The 27,015-nt window shown below is 42.3% G+C and overlaps 1 protein-coding gene across 2 annotated transcripts in view; it reads right to left on the bottom strand.

Annotated features, from left to right (window-relative positions):
* Nucleotides 1-9,653, bottom strand: part of SEC24A (SEC24 homolog A, COPII coat complex component) — a gene marked incomplete at both ends in the record, with an annotated part of 61,180 nt that extends 51,527 nt beyond the window's left edge. For both annotated transcript variants that reach the window (XM_084252463.1, XM_084252464.1), the window contains one exon: nt 9,557-9,653. In XM_084252463.1, the coding sequence (XP_084108589.1) occupies nt 9,557-9,653 (97 nt within the window). The remainder of the gene's footprint in view (nt 1-9,556) is intronic.
* Between the last annotated feature and the right edge of the window lie 17,362 nt (nt 9,654-27,015).

The raw sequence follows: 27,015 nt of genomic DNA, 5'->3' as shown, positions 1-27,015 counted from the left end.
GAAAGAAGCACTATAAAGTAGCAATTAAGAACACAGACTTGAGAAGCTCCCTGGTGGCGCCAGCATTAAAGATAGCACTATCAAGCTATTGCCAGTCACTGCAGCACAAGTTCGATCCCCGGCAACCCACAGGGCACAGCAGACCTCTCCTGTCTCACCCGCTGCTCCCCTCAGCAGTGTATTTCAGTCAATCCGCCTGTTCTGTTCCCCACTCTGTCTCTGGTGAATCCTCTCATCACCCCCCGCCCCCACTGCCCCTGCCGTACCTCAGGCTAGATCCCAGTTTCGTTTTTTTTTTAAAGATTTATTTATTTTTTTTATACAAGAGCTGGGGCGCAGGCCAGAGGCATGGGAGGGTGAGAGGCTGCAGACAGCTTCACAGCACTGCACTCAACCTGCTTCACCACAGGGGAGGCCCTCTTTTTTTTTTTAAGATTTATTTATTTATGCATACAAGAGCTGGGGTAAGGGGGGGGGAGCGGTGAGAGGACTCACCAGAGACAGAGTGGGGAGCAGAACAGGCACAACTACTGAAATATGAAATATACTGCTGAGGGGAGCAGCAGGGGAGACACGAGAGGTCTGCTGCACCATGTGGGTGACCTTCCTGGCCTGGGATCGAAGTCAGTGCTGCAGTGGCTGCAGATAGCTTCATAGTACAGACATTTAACCCTTTGTACCACCAAGGAGGCCCCGAAATTAAGGTTCTTTAAATTTTTTTTTTTAATAGAGGCATGCTTTTATTTATTTATTTGTTTGTTTGTTTTTTGTTTATACATGCACTGGGTACAGTCAGAAGCGCGGGAGGGTGAGAGAATTCACCAGAGCCAGAGCGGGGAGCAGAGCAGGCAGAAGGACAGAAGTACACTGCTGAGGGGAGCAGCGGGCGGCAGGAGAGGTCTGCGCGCCATGTGGGACCCTCCTCCGGTGGCCGGGGAGCAGCCGGGGATCGAACCGGCGCTGCAGAGGCCGCAGGCAGCTTCGCAACCCAGAACCGCTGCGCCACCGAGGAGGCCCCGAAATTAAGGTTCTTAATGTAATTTGAGATTGAGATAATTTCAGATTATCAGGATAATCTGATATATGAACACAAGGGTGAAAGGGGGAGGGGGAAAGTTAGCAAGACCCAACAGGTCATTGTTGGATTTGAAGATGGTAGGGGCCACAAACCTGGATAACCTTCAGAAGGTGGTGTTAAATAACAAAAATACAACCAAGTTAATTTTTAAAATCTAATTGGCTTTATTAAACAGTTTATGAATGGAATGGTTATGATGGAATGTTTTGGGGCAGCAAGTAAAGCACTGTGGAAATGTTATTAAAAATGGAAGGCTTAGGCCTCCCCTGGTGGTGCAGCGGTTGAGTGCTGGGCTGCGAGGCTGCCCGCAGCCTCTGCTGCGCCAGTTCAATCCCCGGCCGCCAGCGAGGGTCCCACATGGCACAACAGACCTCTCCTGCCGCGCCCGCTGCTCCCCTCAGCAGTGTGTTTCATCAGTCTGCCTGTTCTGTTCCCCATTCTGGCTCTGGTGAATTCTCTCACCCTCCCACAATTCTGACTGTACCCAGTGCTTGTATAAACAAATAAATAAATCTTTAAAAAAAAAATAGAAAAGAAACTGCTTTGTAGTAGTTACTACAAGATTCATTGATTCATTGTGACAGTGATGACAGCAGGGGACCGAAAATGAGTCCTGGCAAAAGGTTTATTTTATAAGAGGATTCTGAAGGCTGGGTGGAAGTTGCCTTTTGTAAAAGCCATTCATATGTGCAAAGGGAGAACTTCCTCCATAATGGCTTCTTCCACACTGTTTTGGGGAATACCTAATCTCCCCAAACTGAAAACAAGTTTCATGTTAAAAAAGGAAAAATAGGGGCCTCCCAGGTGGCGCAGCAGGTTGAGCATAGCACTGTGAAGCAGTCCACAGCCTCTGCAGCACAGGTTCAATTCCTGGACGGCCAGGGAGATACCCACATGGCGCAGCAGACCTCTCCAGTCTCGCCCACTGCTCCCCTCAGCAGTGCTTTCGGTCCATCTGCCTGTTCTGCTCTCCACTCTGTCTCTGGTGAATCCTCTCACCCTCCCGTGCCTCTGGCCTGTACCCCAGCTCTTGTATAATAAAATAAATCTTTTTAAAAAAAAAAAAGGAAAAATAGAGGCCATGATAATCACCCAAATGATGTTCCAACATGCTCAAAATTAAAACAATTGAATTTTGGCTGCAGGTAAACATAATCCATCATATTACTTAATGTTTTTTCTTTGTTTTTCCCCTTCCCATTACTTAATTATTTTAAGTTTGAACCACAATGCTTTTGAAGATGTTTTATTTATAATTTGTTTTGGTTTTACAATGTGCCCACAGTTTTAAGTATATGGAATTAATACCTAGTTTTGTGTTTGTATATACATTTAATAAAAAATAATTTAACATTGGGGTTGCAGAGAAATGCATAGCACCTGTATAATACTTAGCTTAAAAAAAAAAAGATTGAAGAAATAAAACTGTGGGATTTGATGTGGAATTGAATATGGGAATGGAATATGTAAGCTGATGCGAAATAGAAGAGGAAGAAATCAAAAAATCCTGCCAGATTCTAACCTGACCAATTCCGTGGAGAGTAGTGCCATTTTCTAGGAAAGGAAAAGAAGAGAATGGGGGAAGGCAGGAAAACAAAGGGAAGTGAGGTTGAAGAATTATTTTAAAAGTAATTTCAGGTGCCATCAAGAAATCCAAGTGGTGGTATCCAACAGAAAGATACCTATATGCAACCAAAGAGACAGGTTTCAGCTTATAACTTGGGGAGGTGCTGGCATATGTATAGTATTTGATGCCATGGGAATTCATATCATCCAGGGAGCATGTACAGAGTAAGAAAAAAGTAGGCTAAAGAAATTATGTGAAATGTTTATTGTTGCTAAAAAAGAGAGAAAGAGAGTCAGGCCCAAACTCTTAGGAACATCAACATTGTGGGGGTGGAGAGAGAATAAAGCAACCAAAAAAGGTAGAAATATTGAGAATACTGCCAGTGAGAAACAGTGACCAAAAAGGTAGAAGGGAAAATCAAAATCATGCAATATCCTAGAAACCAAAACAAGTAGTGGTCAAGGGTATCAACAGCTGCTTGGAAAATAAAAGTGAATTTATTTATTTATTTATTTATTTATTTACTTACTTAATAAAGGTCACTTGTGGCCTTATTAAGGGTTTCAGGAATGAGTGGGAGCAGAAACCATATTAGAAGTGTGGAGATGGTCCTCCCTGGTGGCGCAAGGGATTAAGTTGCAGCACTATGAAGCAATCCCAGACACTGCAGCACGAGTTCGATCCCTGGCCGAAAAGCTAACCCACATAGCACAGCAGACCTCTCCTGTCTCTCCCTGTTCTGTTCCCCACTCTGTCTGTGGTGAATCCTCTCACCCTCTGCACCTCTGGCCTGTACCCCAGTTCTCACATGTACAAATAAATAAATCTTAAAAAAAAAAAAGTATGGAGAAGAGCAGCTTTTTCTGCCTGCTTTTGTCTGTGCAAGTGTCATCTTCTCCCTCTCTTTTTTATACTAAACCTAACTTTTTTGTATATTAAAAAAAAGATAGTGTAGAGAAGCAAAGAAGCAAATGAGATTAAAATGAATGCAGATGATTGCTACTCAGTCACCCAGCCAGTAGCTTCAGAATCAAAGAGATCCAAGGTATATTCCTTAGTGAGCCACCTTTGTCAGGTTCTGTTCTTCAAGACTCAGTGGGATCCCAGAATCTGACTGGTAAATTTCATGTACAGATGTTTCTCGTGTACTTGTGAGTGAACAGTATGAACTTCAGAAATCACTAATGTGTCAAAATGATTGACATATATTATTCGTGAAATCTAGCACAGAAAAATTAAAAGACACTTCTGATATACTGCCCAATGCATACAAAGTAAACTATTACTTTACAAGTTTCTTCAAGAAAGTCTACTGGATAGACACAAAAACATAAATAAACTACTCCTTAATATAAATTTAATAGTAAGGGGAAAAGATGTTCCCCAGAAAGGTTTTGCCTAAAATTCCACATAAGATAAAAACTTAAGATCTTTCTTTGTATTCTTAATTAATTCATTAATATATTCAGTAAATATATACTGAGCTACTATTTACCAGAGACAGCTTACACTTTCCACCTATCATACATGAATACCACTGAGGAACCAATTGTAATTAATTCAAGACTCTCCAGAATGTGATCCTATTAATTATGGTGGCCTACATAAAAACATCACATTTTAGACAGCAAGATAGTCTCTTAAACCTCAAACAGGTCTGTCTATGGGCTTTTAAATACAACAGCTAAGTACAATGTTACTATTTGGGGGAAAAGTTTTGATGTAGCAGGTAACAAATAACACATAACAAACTCCACTGCCTGAGTACAACTTGTGGGCCAGTCACTAAAAATAAGAGCTTTAAGAAAGCAATGGAGGGCCTCCCTGGTGGCGCAGCGGTTGAGCGCTGGGTTGCGAAGCTGCCCGCAGCCTCTGCAGCGCTGGTTTGATCCCCGGCTGCTCCCTGGCCACCGGAGGAGGGTCCCACATGGTGCGCAGACCTCTCCTGCCCCCCGCTGCTCCCCTCAGCAGTGTACTTCGGTCCTTCTGCCTGCTCTGCTCCCCGCTCTGGCTCTGGTGAATTCTCTCACCCTCCCGCGCTTCTGACTGTACCCAGTGCTTGTATAAATAAATAAATAAATCTTTAAAAAAAAAAAAAAAGAAAGCAATGGAAAGGGGTAAGCAAATGCTAGGAATCAAAGTGGGGTCTATAAAACATTTATAAAATATGATGATGAAATAGCAAGGATATGAACTAAATACTAACAGAAGTTAGGGTTGGATAATGCATTAGTTGTAATCCAAAGGAAAATAAGCTAAATGGCTTTTTAAAAAAAATCAACAAATATTCATTGTAATTATACAAATCTACCTACATAAAGAAACCTGAGAGGGTTCTTGATTCACGCACTAATTCAAAGTGCTAGGTCCTGTCACTTTGAATAACCAGTAAGTAGAACAACAGTGGTCAAGTAAGGCTACCTAGGTTTTGGGTTTCACAAATGAATAGCTGTATGACCTTGAGCTAGTTGCCCAACGAATTACTCCTCTCAAACTCCTTCTCAGGTTTACAAACCTAACAGTTCTTACTTCATAGTACTGTTGTGAGGATTAGAGAAGATGATGCATATTATACAGCCGAGCACAGTCACAGAATAAGTAAAAAACAAATGTTGATTCTCATTATTATATCTGCCTTTCAGGAGCTCCCAGTCTTATAGCAGAGAAAAACAAGAAGTTCAGAGACAGGCTAAGAGTCTTATGGGAATCTAAAGTTACTGCCCCAACTGAAAACATTAAAAGGAACTCAGCCACAACAATCAGTGTGACAGACCACATGCCATTTTTATTTACAGTATGCTTTGATCGTGACTAAAGACTTCCTATACTAAACACACAATCATAAAACACGGTTTACATCATAGTGAAACTAGGAGATTTATATTTCTGCCATGTCTAAAATAGAGATGCAAACCGATGATCAAAAAACACTTCACATATTCTATTGTGTTTTAACTGATAATACTGCAAGAAAAATCCACCAGGACAAAAGTTTGAAGTAAGCGCTAATCTTATTATGAATCACTTAGACACATGCTTAGTGATCTAAATTGAAAAATACCCACTCCAAAAACTTTCATTTAGTAAAACTGACTACTTTTAAATGTGGGGGAGTTAGAAACAGGATGATGTGCAAAAGCAGATATTCTTAGCCTCGCAAGATTTAAAGTCTAGAGAGGAGATGGACATCATAGTAGTGTCCACTTATTCTTGGGGGATTTGTTCCAAGACACCACCAATGAATGCCTCTGATAAAGTAACTTATAAATTAGGTGCAGTAAGATAGTAACAATGATTAAAAATACAACAATTATCAGGGCTTCTCTGGTGATGTAGGGGTTAAAGTCAGCACTATGAAGCTGTCCTCAGCCACTGCAGCACGAGTTCCATCCCCGACCAGGGAGCTACCCACATGGCACAGCAGACCTCTCCTGTCTTGCCCTCTGCTACCCTCAGCAGTGTATTTCAGTCCATCTGCCTGTTCTGCTCCCCACTCTGCCTCTAGTGAAACCTCTCACCCCCACCCTGCACCTTGTGCCTGAACCCCAGTTCTTGTATGCTTTATTTATTTATTTTTTTTAAAGATTTATTTATTTATACAAGCACTGGTATAGTCAGAAGCATGGGAGGGTGAGAGAATTCACCAGAACCAGAGCAGAGAACAGAACAGGCAGACCGACGAAGTACACTGCTGAAGGGAGCAGCGGGCAGTAGGAGAGGCCTGCGCGCCATGTGGGATCCTCACCCGGCAGATGGGGATCAAACCAGCACTGCAGAGGCTGCAGGCAGCTTTGCAACCCAGCGCTCAACTGCTGTGCCACCGGGGAGGCCCTCTTGTATGCTTTAATAAAAATAAATCTTAAAAATATATATATAAGGGCCTCCCCGGTGGCGCAGCGGTTGAGCGCTGGGTTGCGAAGCTGCCCGCAGCCTCTGCAGCACCGGTTCGATCCCCGGCTGCTCCCCAGCCACTGGAGGAGGGTCCCACATGGCGCGCAGACCTCTCCTGCCGCCCGCTGCTCCCCTCAGCAGTGTACATCAGTCCTCCTGCCTGCTCTGCTCCCCGCTCTGGCTCTGGTGAATTCTCTCACCCTCCCGCGCTTCTGACTGTACCCAGTGCTTGTATAAATAAATAAATATTTAAATATATGTATATATATATATATAAACAATTATAACAATTTACTATAACAAAAATTATCTGGGGATTCTCTTGCTCTCTCAAAATATCATATGATACATAATATTTTCCAAAGGCAGCTATTTATAAATATAACATTACAATATAAAAGGAGAAGCTATTAAGAGAGAAAGCGAAGATTATTAACCTTCACATTCTTAATGTATTTTTTTAAAGATTTATTTATGCATACAGTAACTGGGGTACAGGCCAGAGGTGTTGGGGGTGAGAGGATTCACCAGAGGCAAAGTGGGGAGCAGAACAGACAGATGAACTGAAATATACTGCTGAGGGGAGCAGCGGGCTTGTCAGGAGAGGTCTGCTGCACCATGTGGGTCACCTCCCTGGCCAGGGATCGAACTCGTCTTGCAGTGGCTGCAGAAAGCTTCACAGTGCTGCATCTTAACCCCTTGCGCCACCAGGGAGGCCCCAACCTATACTTTATTTTATTTTTATAAATTTTATTTTTATATTCCCCATACAATTGCAACCCCCTTATTTTGACCCCAATCCCTCCCCTCCCCGCCCCCCACCCCCCAAGCTATATTTTAAATGTGAAGTTTATATAAATATTACAATTTCTAATTGACTCAGCAAATTGAGTTACCAAAGCAATTAACTTGCCTTTATCCTTATCACAAGATAGTCAAATTAATTATCTGCCAGTTTAAGTGGTCGTACAGAATCACTATCAATTTATGAGGAATTCTACTATATACTGACACTACACAATATGAAAGCACGTTATATAAAAATGAAAGAAGTAGCTATTAGGTCTTTTGATTATAATCTAAAAATCTAACTGAACTATAGTATATAATTTGAACATAGCATATATGTTATATACTATGTCTACCAAAAACTTTATAGATGGGACTTAGAAAAAGAATGTCAAAATTAAATCTTAAAAAGGTATGTATTTGCAGTCCTGTGATTTCCTTCTCTATCTGAATCTCCAATTGGCTCTGGACAACCAGTGTACAGGGACTTTTACTTATTTTTATTTATGTGTCTTAGGAAAAAAGTTAAATGTTATGCAATAAATGCCTCTTGAACTGGATCCAAACAACATAGTGACTTCTCCAAAAGAGCAAATCACAATGGCTAAAATCCCTTAACATTTTATAATTACCAGAGCTATACTTAAACATAAGCTTATCAGAATATTTGCAGGATATGCACTTAAAGTTCATGTTAATTTGCAATTTACAAATAAGGAAAAAAATAGCCATATGACATGTCTTTTTACCTTAAACTGAATGTATTAAAATTATTTCATCCACAGTGTAAATGTTACTACTAAACAGCCTAGGAGAAAATGTCGTTCACATTATCTGCTACCATAAAAATGAGAGCACACAATGGATTCAACTTAACACCAGTTCGGTGCTTACCCACACTTATTCTTGCTTCTTCCTACTCAGACATTTTTAAAAGTCTTTTAGAGCCTTCTTTGTGAAGACAATAGTAATGTTCTCTAAAAAAAATGCAAATTAGCAATTTTAGTCATTGTTCATTTTCCTGACCACAGCTATCTTAGACTCCAAAAGACAATTTAAGTATTTTAGTATTAATTCTACTAGCTTTATTTCCTTAAACCAAAGACTTATAGGTAAATTGGTAACCTGGCAAGCTATTAGCAGAAAATCTTTCTCTATATAACAACTGCAAGCTTAGGGGCAGGGGCTCTCCCTGGTGGGGCAAGGGGTTAAGCCTCAGCACTATAAAGCGATCAGCAGCCACTGCAGCAGGAGTTTCATCCCCGGCCAGGGAGCTGACCCAAAATGCGCAGCAGACCTCGCCTGTCTCTCCTGTTGCTCCCCTCAGCAGTGTATTTCAGTAGATCCCTCTGTTCTGCTCCCCACTCTGTCTCTGGTGAATCCTCTCACCCCTTTCCCCCCGCACATCTGGCCTGTACCCCAGTTCGTGTATGCAGAAATAAATAAATCTTAAAAAGAATTGAAAGCTTGGAAACCACAATGTAGGGCAATTTACAAAATGCTGGAAGATGTATAAAATGACAAGACACTCTCACAACAGAGAGTGTGCCACATACACACTCTCATCGGAGGTTCACAGTTGTGTTCAACTCCTTTCCAAAGTGATGGCAACACTTCTAGAAATCAAACAGCAGACTCTCCCCTCTATTTGGTTCTTCCAAAGGTGAAAAACTGAACAGGTGCCCTAAGCACAATTCGAGGAATGTTCTCGGAGAGATGAGCAGGCCTTACCCTAAAGAGCCCCAAAGCCCAGCCACTCACTCACCTCGGTAAATTCAGACTGAGTACGACCCCCCCATCCCACTGTCGGCACGCAGCCTGAAATGAATCAGACCGCAAACTCTGCTATCTTGCTAAAAGACAGGCGGTGGTGCGATGGGGAAGACACATAACACGGGCACTGTGAGGTTTGTATGCGAGTTTTGAGGTCTGCACCCAACCAGTATTCTTCACCCATGTATGCCAGGGCGTTCGTTGCGTACAGCAATTGCTCATTAATTGTTCAGTCAGTGAACGAATACATAAATTTGAGACACTAAAAGGGACCCGGGGTCGCGGGAGCACATTCACCGCGGTCCCCGCGGCCCAGCCTCCCCCACCAGCGCCTGCTCGGGACCCCGGCGGGGAGGACACCCGCTCCTCCGCGGTCGCGTCCGCGGCCGGTGCAACCAAAGGTCAAGTGGAGCCTGGGCCCTAGTCGCGCCCTCCCGACCGCCCAGGAGCGCACTTACCGTTGGTGTAGAGAGACCCCGAGGCCGAGGCGGCCCCATTCTGGGCCTGGAAGTTGGCTGGGGCGCCGCCGGGGGCCGGTATCCCCGGCTGGGACATGACGGCAGCGGCGGCCGGGCCGGCAGGGGGTTGGCGGGGTCTGCGGCAGCGCGGGGCGGACACCCACAGACCGCCCCTGGGAGCGGACGGAGGGGGCTACGGCTCAGGGCTTAGGGGGAGGCGAGAGAGCGGCGCGTCAAGCCCTAGGCATGGCGCCAAATTCTCTCCAGCCCCGCGACGGTCACGGCCTGGCCCGGTAGTGGAGGCTCGGGTATCCGGCTGGAGAGAGCCGGGACGCCGGACCGCGAGCGGGAGCCCAGCCGAAGGAGAAGGAGGCAGGCCCCGGCCGGAAGTGTCTGTCAGCCGCCGGCCGCGCAGGCGCAGTCGGGACACGTGGCACTTCCGCCTCCCGGCTGGCCGCCGCGGTTGTCGTCGCGGCGCCTTCACTCCCGGCCGGGCTGCCCCGAGGCTACCTGACAGCTCCGGGTGTCCCGACCCTCCCGCCGGGCCGTGCTCCGCCTCGCCTGCCACGTCACTGACTCTCGCCGCCGGCAGGAAGTGGCGTGTGTCACCTGCGGAAACCCCCGCCGTCGGGAACGTCACCGGCCGGGGCCGGCGCGGAGGGCGGTCGGGGCTGCGGGAGCCGGTTTCGGAGGCGGCGCTGACAGTTCCTCTCGGGTCTCCGTGGGGATGACCTGACCCGACGGGCGTCAGCGTCCCGTGCACAGCCAGCGCCTCTGGCCGATGAGCAGATCCACGTTTATCGTAGTATTTCGTTGCATGTTTCGTCATCATATTCCAGCTGTAAATTGTGAGGGCATGTTTTTAAAGCGGTGGTTCATACTGCAGGTGTGTTTAAAGTGTAAATCCAGTCGTGGAGGGGGACTCAGAAGGAGTTTTCATTTTGAAACTCGCTGATTCATGGCATAGTCACGCTCAAGTTCCCTTAACAGCGTACTGACAGCGCATTTAAATGGCAGTTTTATTTCCTCTTTAAAGAGTTTACAGTACGGTAAAACATTCAAATTTCCTTTCAGGGCAAGTAGGTTTGTTTGGGTTTTTTTTTTTTTTTTTCAGGTAGATTTTTTTTTTTTTTTAAAGGTCAAGGGAAAACGAGTGATTGGTGCATAGGGTGAATTGGAGTGAAAATGAAGTTTAGAAAACATAGCTTATTAACAACCTCAGTAATCATCACAGCTACCTCCATGCTACTGAAGTTTTTCCTGCTCTGAGCTGATGCTAAAGCTCTTGTTTAAATCACAGATCTGTACTCATGATTGAAATGTAATGCCTAGGGTTTCTTAGCCATGAAAGTATCGTGAAGGTTGAAGTACATTAGTCAGATGCCTGTTATGAAATGTTACATTAAAGAAACACAAAGCAAAACTAACCCACTGTCAGGTAAGAAAAACAAATGATAAGAATTCAGATAACTAAGTGTTACGTTTTTTCCTAACCCTGTTTTTATCATTAACCTCAGAATCTTACAGAAAAGTTATTATGTATTGATTCAACAACTCTTTAGTACGAGATAAAAGGACAAAGGGTTCTTAGGATGAACATATTTTCAGTCAAACTGTTTTCAGCTTAGTGCCCCTGTAACAAAATTCCAAATCATATCTACCAAGAAAACAGACCTTTGGATGTTTTGAGGAGAAAACTGACCTCAGAGAGAACTAAACGGTCACTTTTCAAAGGAGCAAATGTTTTGACCTGTTCTCAAATTTGCATTAGTTTAATTCTTTTTTTAATGCATCTCTTTCAAGATTGTGGTTTGTTGAACTTGGCATAGGAGTTTAACTTGTCTAAATCAAGCTTTCTTTGGACTTTGTTCTATTTAAGCAATATGTGTGCAAAGAAAAAATAATGGAGTCAGGCATTTTAAAAAGTAAATAATAAATTGATTAATCAGGTTAAGCCAACATAATTTGCTAATAAGTAAACAATGCTTTTTCTAAAATTTATTTTACCCCAAAGTGTCTCTGTTGCTATTATTTCCCCCCAAAATATGGTTATGTCTTTCTTTTTTATTTTTTTAAAGATTTTTTTTTTTTGCATACAAGAACTGGGGTACAGGCCAGAGGTGTGGGGGTGAGAGGATTCACCAGAGACAAAGTGGGGAACAGAACAGGCAGACTGACTGAAGTATACTGCTGAGGGGGGCAGCGGGTCAGTCAGGGGAGGTCTGCTGCGCCATGTGGGTCACCTACCTGGCTGGAGATAGAACTCGGCTGCAATGGCTGAGGATAGCTTCATAGTGCTGCGTCTTAACCCTATGTGCCACCAGGGAGGTCCTCTTTTTTTTTTTTTTTTTATATTTTCAGTGTAGTCATCTTTGAAACAATGAGAAGAAAAGGCAGCATTTGTCTTCTGCCCACCCTCAGGAGATAGTAGGAAGGTAAGTTTAAGTAATTAAAATAAGACAATATATTTTTTAAAAATGTTAAATAATTTTTCGGGCCTCCTTGGTGGCTCAAGGGGTTCAGTCTCAGCACTATGAAGCTATCTGCAGCCACTGCAGCACCAGTTCAATCCCCAGCAAGGAAGCTGACCCACATGGCGCAGCAGACCTCTCCTGTCTCACCGGCTGCTCCCCTCAGCAGTGTACTTAAGTAGATCTGCTGTTCTCCTCCCCACTCTGTCTCTGGTAAATTTTCTCACTCCCCTGTACCTCTGGCCTGCACCCCACTTCTTGTGTGCATAAATAAATAAAAATGCATCTTAAAAAAAGAAAATAATAACAAAATGTGATACGAAAGTGTTTCAGTAAGGAGAAAAAGCTATACAAAGACTTCCAATAAATTTGGTTATTGAGGCCTTCCTGGTGGCACAAGGATCCTATTTCAGTAGATTTAAAAATAAATAACAAATAAATTTGATTATTGATTACACTCCAAAACAGACAAGATTTCCTAATAAAATTTGCGGAGATGCAGAAGTGGAGTGATAGGTTCACACGAGGAACCTCTGTCTGCATGCTCATGGCTGTTGAATTGTCAGCTGATAAACAGGTTCAAGTCTTTTCGGTATGGCTAAAATTATTTAATTTTTTTCTATTTCAAACAAACAAAAAAAGGGTTTCAATTATAAACAGGTTTGTTCTGAAACTCTCTTGTGGTTCTATTTTAGGAGTAGTTCCTTTGGCCTCATTTGCCTCTGACAGGACATCTGCTGTATTTGAAGTTAGTAGCTCTGAAGCTCCATCACAAGTACACTCATCCCACACCAAACCAAGAACCCTTTGCTTTCTTTGAAAATTTCTCATCTTTATGTATTTCTTGCCATGATCACAGCCTACTCATCATCTTGCACTTGAACTATTGGAATAGTCTTTCTGGTTTCTCTTTACCCATCCAACAGGTTGAATTGGGCACCTAAGTAGTGACTCTAATTATCTTCCCATACCTATAAACTTAGAATTGCTAGCTGCCCTGTGCCTGCTCCATTAAGTTACTCTGCATGGCTTTTCCCTATTCAAACTGAGTAAATTCCAATGTCCTATTGACAGCCTTCAAGACCCCTCATCACCTAGCCTTGCTACTTCCCTGTCCTCATCATTTTCCACATTTCCTCTTACTTATTCCACTCCAGACACACTTGCTGTTTCTCCATGGTCCAAGACAAGACTGCCTTTTACACTTCCTCCCATGATCTGTAATGCTTTTCCCCAAAACACCCAGTTAGCTCAATCTCTCACTGCTTCAGCCTTTATTCAAACATTACCTTATCAATGGGCCTTTTGTGAACATACTATAGGACAGCTTACCCTCCCCACTCTATCTTCTCACCAGGCATATTTTTCTTTCATAACACTAATTATTATACGTTTATGTCTATATTTTTCTTCAGTGAAATAAAAGTCTATCCTACAATTTTAAGGTATTCAATTTGATTTCATGCATGTCTCCTTGTTTAGACTGTCAGAAAGCAGAGACCAGGGACTGTGTTCTCAGCAATCAGCTTGGAGTCTCACACTTACCACATATTCAATAAACATTTTTGAATGAAGAAATTCAGTGTCATCTCTTCCAATCTTCTTTTTCTTAAGATTTATTTATTTATGCATACAAGAACTGAGGTACAGGCCAGAGGTCCAGGGGGTGAGAGGATTCACCAGGGACAGAGTGGGGAACAGAACAGGCAGACTGACTGAAATACACTGCTGAGGGGAGCAGCGGGTGAGACAGGAGAGGTCTGCTGCGCCACGTGGGTAGCTCCCTGGCCAACATGGGATCAAACTCGTGCTGCAGAGGCTGTGGATAGCTTCATAGTGCAGTGCTTAACCCCTTGCACCACCAGGGAGGCCCTCTTCCAATCTTCTATTTTGACTATTTGACCCTCATTATTTCACTAATACAAGTTTATACTGCACTGATATAAACATATTACTACCACTTATTTCTAAACTATGCCAAATCTCTGATTCTTTGAGGTTCTCGATCATTGTGCTACAGTGTGTTTGGCATCTGATATGGACCTAATGGTATAGCAAAATAAAGTCAGCCTTTGGTCAGGCCCTCTCTCCACTGGACAGCACTAGAAGTACAACATCAAATGCTAACTCTTGTTCTTTCCTAATCCAAAATGAGTCCCTCTGCTCCTACCCACTCTACAAATACCCTCGTACCATCAGAGATATAAGATGCAAATTCCCCTCTAAATCTGTCTTTTCATCACACTTTCTGATGTGATAAATATCCTCAACAACTCCTTTATTGATTGATTAATTTGTTCATTCAATAATTAAATGGCTTCCATATGCCAGACACTGTGCAGAAGCAGAATAGGATAGACAGGTGTCTTCTGTAGAGTTTATAGTGGAGAAAACAAAGAAAAAATGTAATTTTTTTTATTTTAAATTTGGAAAGTGCTATAGAGGAATCAGTTTTGAAAACAGCAGTCAGGGACCTGATTTGGACAGAATGGTTAGGATAGGTGACATTTAAGTTGTGATCTAAAGGATGAGAAGATTTCTATACAAAGACTATGAGAAAACTTTGCTCTGAGCAAAGCAAATAGCACCTGTAAGTTGCAGAGGCAAGAATGAGTTTAGTGGGCTTCCCTGGTGGTGCAAGGGGTTAAGACACAAACTATGAAGCTATCTGCAGCCTCTGTAGCACAAGCTCAATCCCCGGCCAGGGAACAACCCACATGGTACAGCAGACCTCTCCTGACTTGCCCACTGCTCCCTTCAGTGGTGTACTTCTCTCAATCTGCCTGTTCTGCTCCCCACTCTGTCTCTGGTGAATCCTCTCACACCCCCACACCTCTGGCCTGTACCCCAATTCTTGTATGCATAAATAAATAAATCTTTAAATAAAAAAAGGATGAGTTTAGTAGGCTGGCTGGAGATAAGAATGAAAAATAGAGGGGCCCAGCATCAAGAGCCTTATAAGGCATTGTAAGGAGGTTATTGACTTTGAAAAGGAGTTGAAGAATTTGGAAGAATTATAAATAGATGATTAATTTGACCCATGTCATGCTTTATTTGATTATTTTTATTTTTTTTTATATTTGATTATTTTTAAAATCAGTCCAAAAGCTGAGAAGATAATTGATTAGAGGGCAAAGAATGGAGTTGATGCTATAATGCAGGCCATCCAGGATGATGGTGGCATGTAGTAAGGCAATCGAAATGGTAGAGATAAATGTAGACTCACTAATCCAACTTAAAACTTTGGACTTTGCTATCTCTTTTACTTCTGCTAATAACATGTCATCAGTTATGACATTTTCTAGGTTCCAACCTTTATACTTTTTTACACATGACTCCCTATTCTCTGTTCCCACTGACCCAACCCATGTTACCTCTCACCTACATGACTGCCGTGGCCTCATTACCAATCTCAACTTTCAATCTGACCTGTTCCAATGTAACCTACATGCTGTTGCTAGAGGACTCTTTCAAAAACACAGCTCTGACCATGTTTCCATTCTGCTCAAAGCCTCCAAAAGGCTCTATAATTTGGGAGTCAGGGCCCCTAATAAGTCCAACTTAATCTACACACACATTTTTTTTTTAACTCTGTTATCCATCAGTGGTTATTTAGGTTGCTTCCATGTCATGACTATTACAAATATTGCTGCAGTGAACATGGGAGTGCATTTACCTTTTTTTTTAAGATTTATTAATTTTTATACAAGAACTGGGGTACAGGCCAGAGGCACAGGAAGGTGAGAGGATTCACCAGAGACAGAGTGGGGAGCAGAGCAGGCAGACAACCGAAACACACTGCTGAGGGCAGCAGCGGGTGCGACAGCAGAGGTCTGCCACACCATGTGGGAATCTCCCTGGCCAGCCAGGAATTGAGCCCGTGCTACAGAGGCTGCCGACAGCTTCACAGCACTGCGCTCAACCCACTGCACCATAGGGGAGTTCTGCATTTACCTTTTTGAGTCAGATTTTATAAGTAGTTCTCTTTTTTTTAAAGATTTATTTTACTTATTTATGCATACAAGAACTGGGGTGCAGGCCAGAGGTGCAGGGGTGGTGATAAAAGAAAGCTTGACAGTGCTGAGACTTTAACCCCTGCACCACTAGGGAGGCCCTATGGTAATTCTATTTTTAAAAAGATTTATTTATTTATGCATACAAGAACTGGGGTATGGGTCAGAGGTTCAGGGGGTGAGAGGATTCACCAGAGACAGAGTGAGGAATAGAACAGGAGGACTGAATGAAATACACTGCTGAGGGGAGCAGTGTGCGAGACAGGAGAGGTCTGCCACGCCATGTAGGTAGCTCCCTGGCCAGCCAGGGATGGAACTTGTGCTGCAGAGGCTGCAAATATCTTCACAGTGCTGTGCTTAACCCCTTGCGCCACCATGGAGGCCCCTTCTTTTATTTTTTTTAAAGGTTTTTATTTTATTTATGCATACAAGAGCTGGGGTGCAGGCCAGAGGTGCGGGGGTGGGGAGGGGTGTGTGTGAGAGAATTCTCCAGAGACAGAGTGGGGAGGAGAACAGGCAGAGCTACTGAAATACACTGCTAAGGGGATCAGTGGGTGAGACAGAAGAGCTCTGCTGCGCCATGTGTGGGTTAGCTCCTTGGCCAGGGATCGAACTCAGGCCATAGTGGTGATAGTGCTGAGATTTAAACCCTAGGCCATGAGGGCAGTGCCTCCGTTGTGCCAATTTAAAGTCCCACCAGCAATGCACAAGGTTCCCCCTTTTTCCACCTTCTTACCAACACTTGCTGTTTCTTGTCCTTTTTGAAAAGAATCTGTCCTCAAGTTTCATTCCTGTTGTCACAAATAGTAAGATATCCTTCTTGTTTTATGGCTGAAAAAATAGCCATTGCCAGGGGCACCATATTAGAAAGACTATCCAGGATGATCTGTAATTTTGAGTTGTCCGGTGAAATGCCTCAGGCCACTTAAATGTGTTTATTAGACCAAACTGAATTCCAGATTAGGTGACTGGAAAAGAGAGTAGAAGGGAACCCAGACTGGAACAACAGGTTCCTCCAACTCAGACCAAGAGTCTCTAGGGAGATTCTTTCACTCTTTGAGGACAAAAATATATCTTCATGCTATGAATAGATTTTATTGGGTACTGAAAATGGATTCAAGGACGGAAAAGGCAGGTATGATTCTTGACATCAGGAAACCGATGGAATGTCTACTGGGGGAAACTTTAGAAAAATAATTGTACATAGTTAATTGTACAATTATATGCAAAATAATGTCAATGAGAAGGCAAATTGTATTGATACTGGGGGAACCAGTAATAGAGGGCTTACCCAAGTCTGGGAGGGAGACTTTGAAGAGAGAGGGCTATGTGCACTAGACTCAGGGTATAAGAGTAAACTGATTAGAGAGAAGAGATCTGAAGAAATGTTTCTGGCAAAAGGACGAGGAACTGAAGGATGAATGGAGTGAGGCTTTTCCTGAGGTGCAAGCAGGGAGGGGGTAGTTCCAGCAGAACCAGTTACAGGCTTTGTTGAGGCTATAGAAAAACATTTGCTTCAATCTTTAAACAGCTCCTCCTGTCCTTACTAAGAATACTAGGCGCGAGAGCTATCTTGGAAACACTAATCTTGCTTCCATTTAAGACATACAAGTATTCCCACTTAAACACACTCAAGGCTTTCTCTCCCCTTCTCCACCACCCATCATTCTGCATGAAGTTAATCATTCCCCACCATGTCTTCTAACAAGATTTTCAAGTGATTCCTGATCAAGAAATTAAAGCAGAATTATCCCTAGTGGATTTGTATGAAAACTGGGAATAAAATCAGATACAATTCCAAGAGGAGACACTGGAGAAGACAAGCTGCGTCTTTAGGGAATCCCGCATAAAGTGACACACATATTAATGCTATTATCAGGGTCACTAAGCATCTGTCCATATCATGCTGAAAACATTGCTACTATTAGGGCATTTTATTAATAAATGATTTTTCTCTCTGTATACTTCTGCACTACTAGGTTAGTTCAGTAATATATATGGGAGACCTTTTTGAAAAATATAAACACATGCTAATCCATTAGCAAAGAACAATGGAATCTTCATACCTAGCACCCAACACACATGGCACATAGTTTCATTTTATAAGTTGTGAATTCAAGAAACAGATGGCCTTTAAAGTGCTTTCGAAAGACATGTCAGAGGTAATTTCCCCAAACTAGGGACCAGTATTCCCTTCTTTGCATAGGTCTGTCGCCACCTAAAGACCCTTCGGGCAGGTGCCCAGGGATTGGCAGCGGAACCTCGAGGAGGCGGAACTGCCGACGGGTAGCTCTGACATACCGGGGACTATCGCCAGTGAGGCACCGCCAGCCCGGAAGGAGCTGAAGCGAGTTGGGGCCGCGGCAGCCATCGCGCTTTATAGTTCGATCTCAGAGGGTGAAGGGCCGACACCAAGCAAGGAATTACGTTCTCTCCAATCCCAGGTGAGTGGTGGCCTCGCTTCCAGGACAAGGGGCGAGCGGCACTGTGACCTCCGGGAAGGCACGCTTCGCGAACCTGAGCCCCGCCGGCGTCCCTGCCGTGGCCGGACCAGGAAGGGGCTCCTGTTCTCCGCCCTGGAATCGGGCGGCGCGCGGGCTCCTTTGCTGTTTTGCTGGGGGCCGCTCAGGTGATCCACGGGGCATGACACCACTGCTGTCAAATGGTGGGTTATTCCAGGAAGGAACAAGATGACTCGAAAACTGCAGGCAAGCCCTTCCTTCCCCTCGGTTTCCTCAGCCAGTAAGGTGAAGGCGGTGGGGATCATTGACAGCACAGGAGGTTGTGACGCGGTGTGTGGTTTTCAGTTCTCCCAAATAACGTGGGGCACATGAGCTCCCTGAGTGGTTGTTAACGTCCTGCCACTGCCCAAGTTTCGGTTGAGTGGGAAAAAGATGTACTTCTGGTGGGGAACTGCAAGGATTTACAAATTGCTTAAAGATTTTTCCAATAAGGAGTTAGTTTTGATAACAACTAGAACTCTGATATTGTTGTACCCCAAAAAGAAAATCTCCAGGAATTTAAGGTATTTGGTATGGGCAGAATGAGGCGAAGAAATCCTTTTAACTTGAAAGGTAAATCCAAAAATTACCGACATATTCTCTTTTAAAGTTCTGTATTACCACTTATCTTACGAGAATGTTCAATGCTCAATGTTAAAATACCAGTTAGAGTAAGTCACGATGAAGCAAATAAGGTAAGGAAAGGAACCTTGGTTTACTATGTATAAGGGGCTAGCTGTGTATGCAGCAGTCCACTGAAAAAGGTAGTAGTAAAACCTATGTTTTACAGATGAAGAATGAAGACTTACAACTTGTCAGTATTAGTGTTGCTGATATATCAAAACAACGTGACTATCCTGTATTGTTTTAGTGGATTTGCATTCCTCACCAAAATATTCTGAACTTTAAAAACTTTCAGACAGTCCTTTGGCATTTTTGGAGTTTGCTTCGAAAAAGGAAGGTGTTAGCTTCATTTTAGGAATGTTAGGGAAGCATTGTCAATAATAATGTCAGATTAGCAGTTTAAATAAGGTACATTTTGGGCCTCCCCGGTGGCGCAGCGGTTGAGCGCTGGGTTGCGAAGCTGCCCGCGGCCTCTGCGGCGCCGGTTCGATCCCCAGCTGCTCCCCGGCCACTGGAGGAGGGTCCCACATGGCGCGCAGACCTCTCCTGCCGCCCACTGCTCCCCTCAGCAGTGTACTTCGGTCCTTCTGCCTGCTCTGCTCCCCGCTCTGGCTCTGGTTAATTCTCTCACCCTCCTGCGCGTCTGACTGTATCCAGTGCATGTATAAACAAACAAACAAAAAAAAACCAAAAAACAAACAAATAAAAAACATGCCTCTATTAAAAAAAAAAAAAAGACTTAAAAAAAATAAATAAATAAGGTACATTTTAACCTTCCTTTGCCTTGACCTTCAAGCAAGAATTGAAACAAAAGATTAGACTATCAGAAATGAGCATCACTGCCACATCATTTGAAGCTTACAAATCAGAATTCTACAGTAATGATTCATTATTTCTCCACCCTCTTTAAGTACACCTGGCTGAAACTCATTTTTTTTCCCACAAGACATTACTGAGCAAGTAATTTTAAAATCAGTGTTGGAAGGTTTCTTTTCTTTCTGTATAGCTTTTATTTTTTTTTTATTTATTTTTTCTTTTTTGGTCTGTATAGCTTTTAGAACGATTTCTAAAGTATTGTAAGGATTGAATTTGTCATTGCTTGTATTGATTCTTGTTTTCTTAATTCAGAACTCAGATTCACAACACTTTTATTTTGTCATATAGAGGATTTTCCCCTTTTAAAAAAAAAAATTCTATTGGTCACAGATTTATCCTTCTGTCAGTGGAGTGTCACTTTTTCCTAAGGGAAATTTGAGTATGTACTTTTTGATTATAGGGACCAAAAGGTCTAGTTCCATTGCTATGAATTCAGTCCCAAAATGTTTTCTATTTGTATCACTGCTTTAAAACTTGAAAGCTAAAGAAAGAAAATCTAATAATATTAGGGGAGAATATTTATAAAGCACCGTTGTTTTGAAGCATTCAACAGTTACTGTCAGTCCTTAGTAATGCACAGTGCCTTGCCAAAATTCTACAAAACGTGGCTACCAGTGTTTGGCCTTCTTTATATTTCTAGTACTATTTGAGTTTGAGAAAGAGGAGTGCATAATTCCTAAATAACCTTACAGACAGCTTACATACCTTATGGTGTTTGTGCAAGGTTTCATCATAAACCTGAGAATGCATATTAAACCTACACTTTTTTTTTTTTTTTTAAAATTTATTTATTTATTTACACAAGCCCTGGGTACAGTCAGAAGCGCAGGAGGGTGAGAGAATTCGCCAGAGCCAGAGTGGGGAACAGAACAGGCAGACTGATGAAATACACTGCTGAGGGGAGCGGTAGGAGAGGTCTGCGCGCCATGTGGGACCCTTGCTGGTGGCCCGGGGATCGAACCGGTGCTGCAGAGGCTGCGGGCAGCTTCGCAGCCCAAGCTCAACCACTGCGCCACCAGGAGAGGCCCTTAAATTTAACTACACTTTTTATAGTCTAAGTTTAAGTACTCCTTGGATATAACCACAGTTCTACCACACTTTGCTTCCCAAAATTATTAATATATTGATTCTGTAATCCTAAGCTGATGTCAGATTTGCCTCTTTAGAATATTATAGCTTTTACTTTATCCCAGCACTACTTTGGAGTACTTCTATTTTTTTATTTTTAATTCTCCCCCTTTCCCCCATACTTTATCTTGCCATCTTACGTATTTTTTTTAGAAGTTCATACCTAAATAGTTCTGCTAATTACTATCTAAATAAGTTGTAAATTTATAATTATTTTATAATAGTAACTAAATAGATAAATATAATTATACTTGTAAAGTGTTCTTAGTGTTTTTAGCATAGTCACAATGTTGTGCTGTCATCGGCACTGTCAAATTTCAGAACATTTTCGTTACGCTTTAAAGAAATTTGGTACTCATTAGTAGTCATGCCGCATTTCCCCTCCCCCCAAGTCTCATGACCACTAATCTACTTACTCTAAGGGTTTGCCTTTCTGGACCTTTCATATAAATGGAATCATCCATATAAGTTAAATAGGACAAGGCTTTAAGAAGTTATTTGTAATCTGAGAGGTTCTGTTCCATTACATCCTTTGCACTGATTTTCACGTTACTTGAGTAGATCACTTTTCTAATCTGCATTGGGACTTTTCCTGTTTGGTGTTCATGCAATAAATAAATCTGCTGACGTGTATATGTTTCCTTGTTTCTTGACCTTTGCTCTTTGTCAGTCTTAGTGTGTTCGTGGTGTTGTGTAACCTGTTCTCAGAACTCAGGTATCTGCTTGTGGCTAAATAATTTTTATTCTTAGTTGGGCATTTTTGCTTTTACTCTAAAATGACTAGTGACTTGTAGCTTGTTTTAAGGTTCCTAGAAACTGTGACTTTATAGATCTATTAATATCTCATTATCTTCTAAAACAGAAACTGCTCTGCTCTCTTCCCCCCACCCCCCCACCCTTCACATTCTATGTAATTAGATTGTTTTTCAGGGCACAAATTTTACAACAATAAACTGGGACTATCTTTATGCAAAATTCCCTTTTCCTTGCTGCATTCCACCCTCTCCCAGTCCTCTTAGCTCTCATCTACCACAGTCACCTTCAGCAAAGACTTTGTATCTTCAGTCTTGCTTTTTATAGCCATACTTTCTATTCTTCTAGGTGATTCCACTGCCTGTCATTGTGGACCTTGTACCCTATAGCCAGGCTTCCTAATTCTTTCATCTCCAGTTCTCTTCTGTTCTGCATGCCACAATCACACCCTGAAACTTTGAAACTTGCCACCTTCTGATCATCATCTTTTTTTTTTTTTTTTTTGGATCCAATTTATTTTGGGGGGGGAGCTATTTACTTTTTCCTCTCTTAAATTGTTGAACTCGTGTTCTCCACTTTGCTGGCACAATTCCTGACCCACCTTTTACTTCTCTCATCCTTTTACTACATTTATATCTGCTTCTCTGCTCAACACTTTTTATATATATGTAAAGGGAATAGTACTGTGGGCTCTATAGGAGGAATAATAGCAGCTAACAGTGAATTGTTACTCCATGCCAGGTGCTAAATGTTTAGTGTGTAGTAATTTAATCTTTTTTTTAAAGATTTTTTTTTTTAAAGATTTACTTATTTTTATACAAGAACTGGGTACAGGCCAGATGTGCGGGAGGGTGAGAGGATTCACCAGAGACAGAGCAAGGAACAGAACAGGCAGACTGATGAAATACACTGGGGAGCAGTGGGCAAGAGAGGAGAGGTCTGCTTTGCCATGTGGGATTCTCAAGGGCCGGCCAGGATTGAATCCGTGCTGCAGAGGCTGCGGGCAGCTTCACCGTGCGGCGCTCAACCACCTGCGCCATCAGGGAGGCCCCTAAAGATTTATTTATTTATGCATACAAGAGCTGGGGTACAGGCCAGAGGTGCGGGGGAGGGGGGTAGTGATAATGAGAGGATTCACCAGAGACAGAATGGGGAACAGAACAGGCAGACTGACTGAAATACACTGCTGAAGGGAGCAGCGGGCAAGACAGGAGAGGTTTGCTGTGCCATATGGGTAGCTCTCTGGCTGGGAATCGAACTTGTGCTGCAGTGGCTGTGAATAGCTTCATAGGTTGATTTTTTTTTTTAGATTTATTTATTTATTTATACAAACACTGGGTACAGTCAGAAGCACAGGAAGGTGAGAGAATTCACCAGAGCGGGGAAACAGAACAGGCAGACTGACAAAGTACACTGCTGAGGGGAGCAGCAGGTGGCAGGAGAGGTCTGCGCGCCATGTGGGATCGAACCAGCGCTGCAGAGGCTGTGGGCAGCTTCGCAGCCCAGTGCTCAACCGCTGCGCCACCGGGGAAGGCCACATAGGTTGATTCTTTTTTTTTTTTTTTTTTTATCTTTAAATTTTATTTATTTATTTATTTATTTTTGCAAGCACTGGGTACAGTCAGAAGCACGGGAGGGGAGAGAATTCACCAGAGCCAGAGCAGGGAGCAGAGCAGGCAGAAGGACCAAAGCACACTGCTGAGGGGAGTAGCGGGCGGCAGGAGAGGTCTGCGTGCCATGTGGGACCCTCCTCCGGTGGCCGGGAGCAGCCGGGGATCGAACCGGTGCTGCAGAGGCTGTGGGCAGCTTCGCAACCCAGCGCTCAACCGCTGCGCCACCGGGGTGGCCCCCCCATAGGTTGATTCTTAACCCCTTGCACCACCAGGGAGGCCCAATTTAGTTAATCTTGACAATAACCATCTCAGGTAGCTATTATTATCCCTATTTTAGAGATGAGGAAAGTGAGGTAATTTGTGTAAGTAAGTGATAAAACTCTGGCTCCAGAGCTCCTGCTCTTTAACCTCTAGACAAAAATGCCCATAGGGGTTCAATAAACGATAGCTAGTATTTTTTGTAGGTTTTATGAAATCGGAAGACTGGTTCAGTATTGCTTTTTATATCCAAATATATAGGTAGCAAGCATGAAAAACAAATGCCTAAACCTGTTTTTCTTCTCAAACAATCTAGCAGCAAATAAACAAAGGAAGGTACTTCACTTGGCAGATACAAAATGACTTTTTGTCCCTGTGTCTGCATTTAAAACAGATTTAGGTTCCCCATTGGAACAAAAGGAAAAATAGACCAAAAAAGGAAGGGGAATCCTTTTAAACACATGCCCCTTTGCTACAGACCTGCAACAGATTTTTTTTTTTTTTTCATTTTTAATGCACTACACAAACTGTGATCAGGTTAGAAAAGGGACAAGGGCTCCTCTTGCCTTTTTTTAAACCATTAAAGTAAAATCCATATTTTTCTACACAGTAGAACACAAGTTCACATAAATGAAGACATTAAAAAAAATCAAAACAGAAAGGAAAAGCTCAAACAAGATAAAGGAAAAAGCACTTCTACCAGTGAATCTAGACTTTGAGTTATTGAATCCCAGTGCTGCTGGAGAACAGACTGTCAGATGCCTGGATTTAATCTCAGGTTTGTTATCACTCTGGCTCCTACCTCACTGTTTAGCACCCACTGACTTTTACTCTGTTTGCAGCCTCCTCACCCCAGCTTTATCATCTGATAGTACCTGACCTCTTGTATTCATTTGCTTTCCCTCCTCTGCTTATGGTATGCCCTTCACAACCTTCTGGCAAATTCTTAATCTTCAAGAGTCTGGCTAAACGTCATCTAAGAAACCTTTCCTCATCTTCTTGCCACTTAGAACTATGGAAGTAGGACTTCGGATGTAGAGATAAGCAGGACTGGTTTTCTCTATTTTTACACATGATATATAGTGCATTTGTGAGCATGTCATACCTCTTCCTGTTGCATTTTTTATATTGCTTTTATGTTTTTATGATTATTAAACCCCTAGTAGCTTATGATACACAGTATAGGCAATTTTTTTCTTTTGTATTTGTGTAAGTCTTAAAACTCTAATGGGTAAGTCATTACCATCCTAGATAACATACTACTCAGTTTTAATGTTTTTTAGTAATACTATATTTGTGTGAATAACTTATTACTCTTGATTATGACCTTTCTGAAAGAGTGAGCTGTGTTTATCATCAATATTTGTTTTCCATCTGAGTCTTCTACCTCAGGCCCTTGGACATAATATGAGTTCAGTAAATATACATTGACTTGAGTAAACTATTTTAGCACACTATTGCTCTATTTGATTCTCTACAGTAAAAATTAACAATTCTTTTTGAAAAACATACCATACTTAAAAGTCTTCAGAAAAGATGAGCAGGTCCCTTGTATATATTTTCTCAGACTACAGGTTTTAATTTCTACATGACCTAGAATGATAATAGATGGTATCATTTCCCATGAATAAAATAATACCTTCTTAGATATGAGATTTGTGTACATATGTTACAGTTATATACTGACACAAGAAACTGTTTATAATTTGCCACTCTTTTAATCATTAATTACTGGTTGCAGGAACAAAATTCTGCCCATGCTAGTCAAAAAAAATAGTGCGAGAAAAGGGGAGAAGGCTAGTGCCAGGATCCGGGGAGTTTCCTACTAAATACTGCTAGGCCTTGTACAGTCTGGAAGTAGGCTGTCTCTTTCTCTCAGTGAGTATCACAGTGACAGTGACACCTTATCTTCTAGGAATTCAGAGTATGGTGGGCCTAGCTTTGTCAACCTTGGCACCCTACTGGAGTGAGAGGTTGAACAAAGAAGTATTGTATCATACTGTCTAAAAACTATCAAACTAGCACAACCCTTTAAACTCTTTGGACTTGGTCCAAATTTTGGGCCTGGGTGCTTTTGTTTAGCTCTAGAAAATGAATTTAGTTGATTTGAATGTCTGTTTCTATATATATATGATCTTTCTTTTCTTAAGAAGTTTTTTTTTTTTCCCTTATTAACCCTATTTATTTATCTGGCACATGTCAAGTAAATCCTGAATTGGACTACAGTCACACAATACTTTAACAACAGAGATATATTCTGAGAATTGTCTCATTAGGCAAAATCATCATTGTGGGAACATCATAGAATATATTACACAACTTCGCTGGTATAGCCCACTACACACCTAGGATACATGGTGCTTCCTGTTGGGATCACGATTGCGTATGGGGTTTGTCGTCGACCCAAACACTGTAATTTAAGAAGTTTATTTTTAAGAGATTTAAAAAAAACATCCAGTAATATAAAATTTGAAAAAACTAGGGCCTCCCGGTGGCGCAGCGGTTGACCACAGGGTTGCAAAGTTGCCCGCAGCCTCTGCAGCGCCGGTTCGATCCCCGGCTGCTCCCTGGCCACCAGAGGAGGGTCCCACATGGTGCATAGAACTCTCCTGCCGCCCACTGCTCCCCTCAGCAGTGTGCTTTGGTCCTTCTGCCTGCTCTGCTCCCCGCTCTGGCTCTGGTGAATTCTCTCACCCTCCCGTGCTTCTGACTGTACCCAGTGCTTGTATAAATAAATGAATAATAAATAAATAAATCTTTTAAAAAAAATTGAAAAAACTAGAAAGATGACAAACCCATAAGTTTCCACTGGGTACCAACTACAAAAGACTGGAAGGGGGAAAAAAAGGAAAGAAAAAGGGGTTTTACTCCACATGGGTGTTATTAGACTTGGAAGCTTATTATTTCATTATCATAATTTTCCTTTCTTCTCTCTTCCCTCTGTTCTTACGCTTACCCTACTGAAGGATCTGGTAAGCCATATATACTATAATTTATTTAGTTTATTGTTGAACAAAAGTTATTTCCAACACTTAAGTAACACTTCAATACACGTTTTTATACATAAAGATTTTTCATACTTAGGACAGTTTCTAAAAGTAGAATTCTTGGGTCAAATGGTATCAACAGATATATTATTACCAATTTGGTTTTGAAAAAGAACTGGGCAATTTTGTTGTCATTAATAATGCCCCCCTCCCCCTTTTAACCTCTAGCCATGGC

This window comes from Talpa europaea (assembly GCF_964194135.1).
Source record: "Talpa europaea genome assembly, chromosome: 13".
Taxonomy (NCBI): domain Eukaryota; kingdom Metazoa; phylum Chordata; class Mammalia; order Eulipotyphla; family Talpidae; genus Talpa; species Talpa europaea.
The sequence above is the reverse complement of the archived record's forward strand: the minus strand, read 5'-3'. Positions and strand labels throughout refer to the sequence as shown.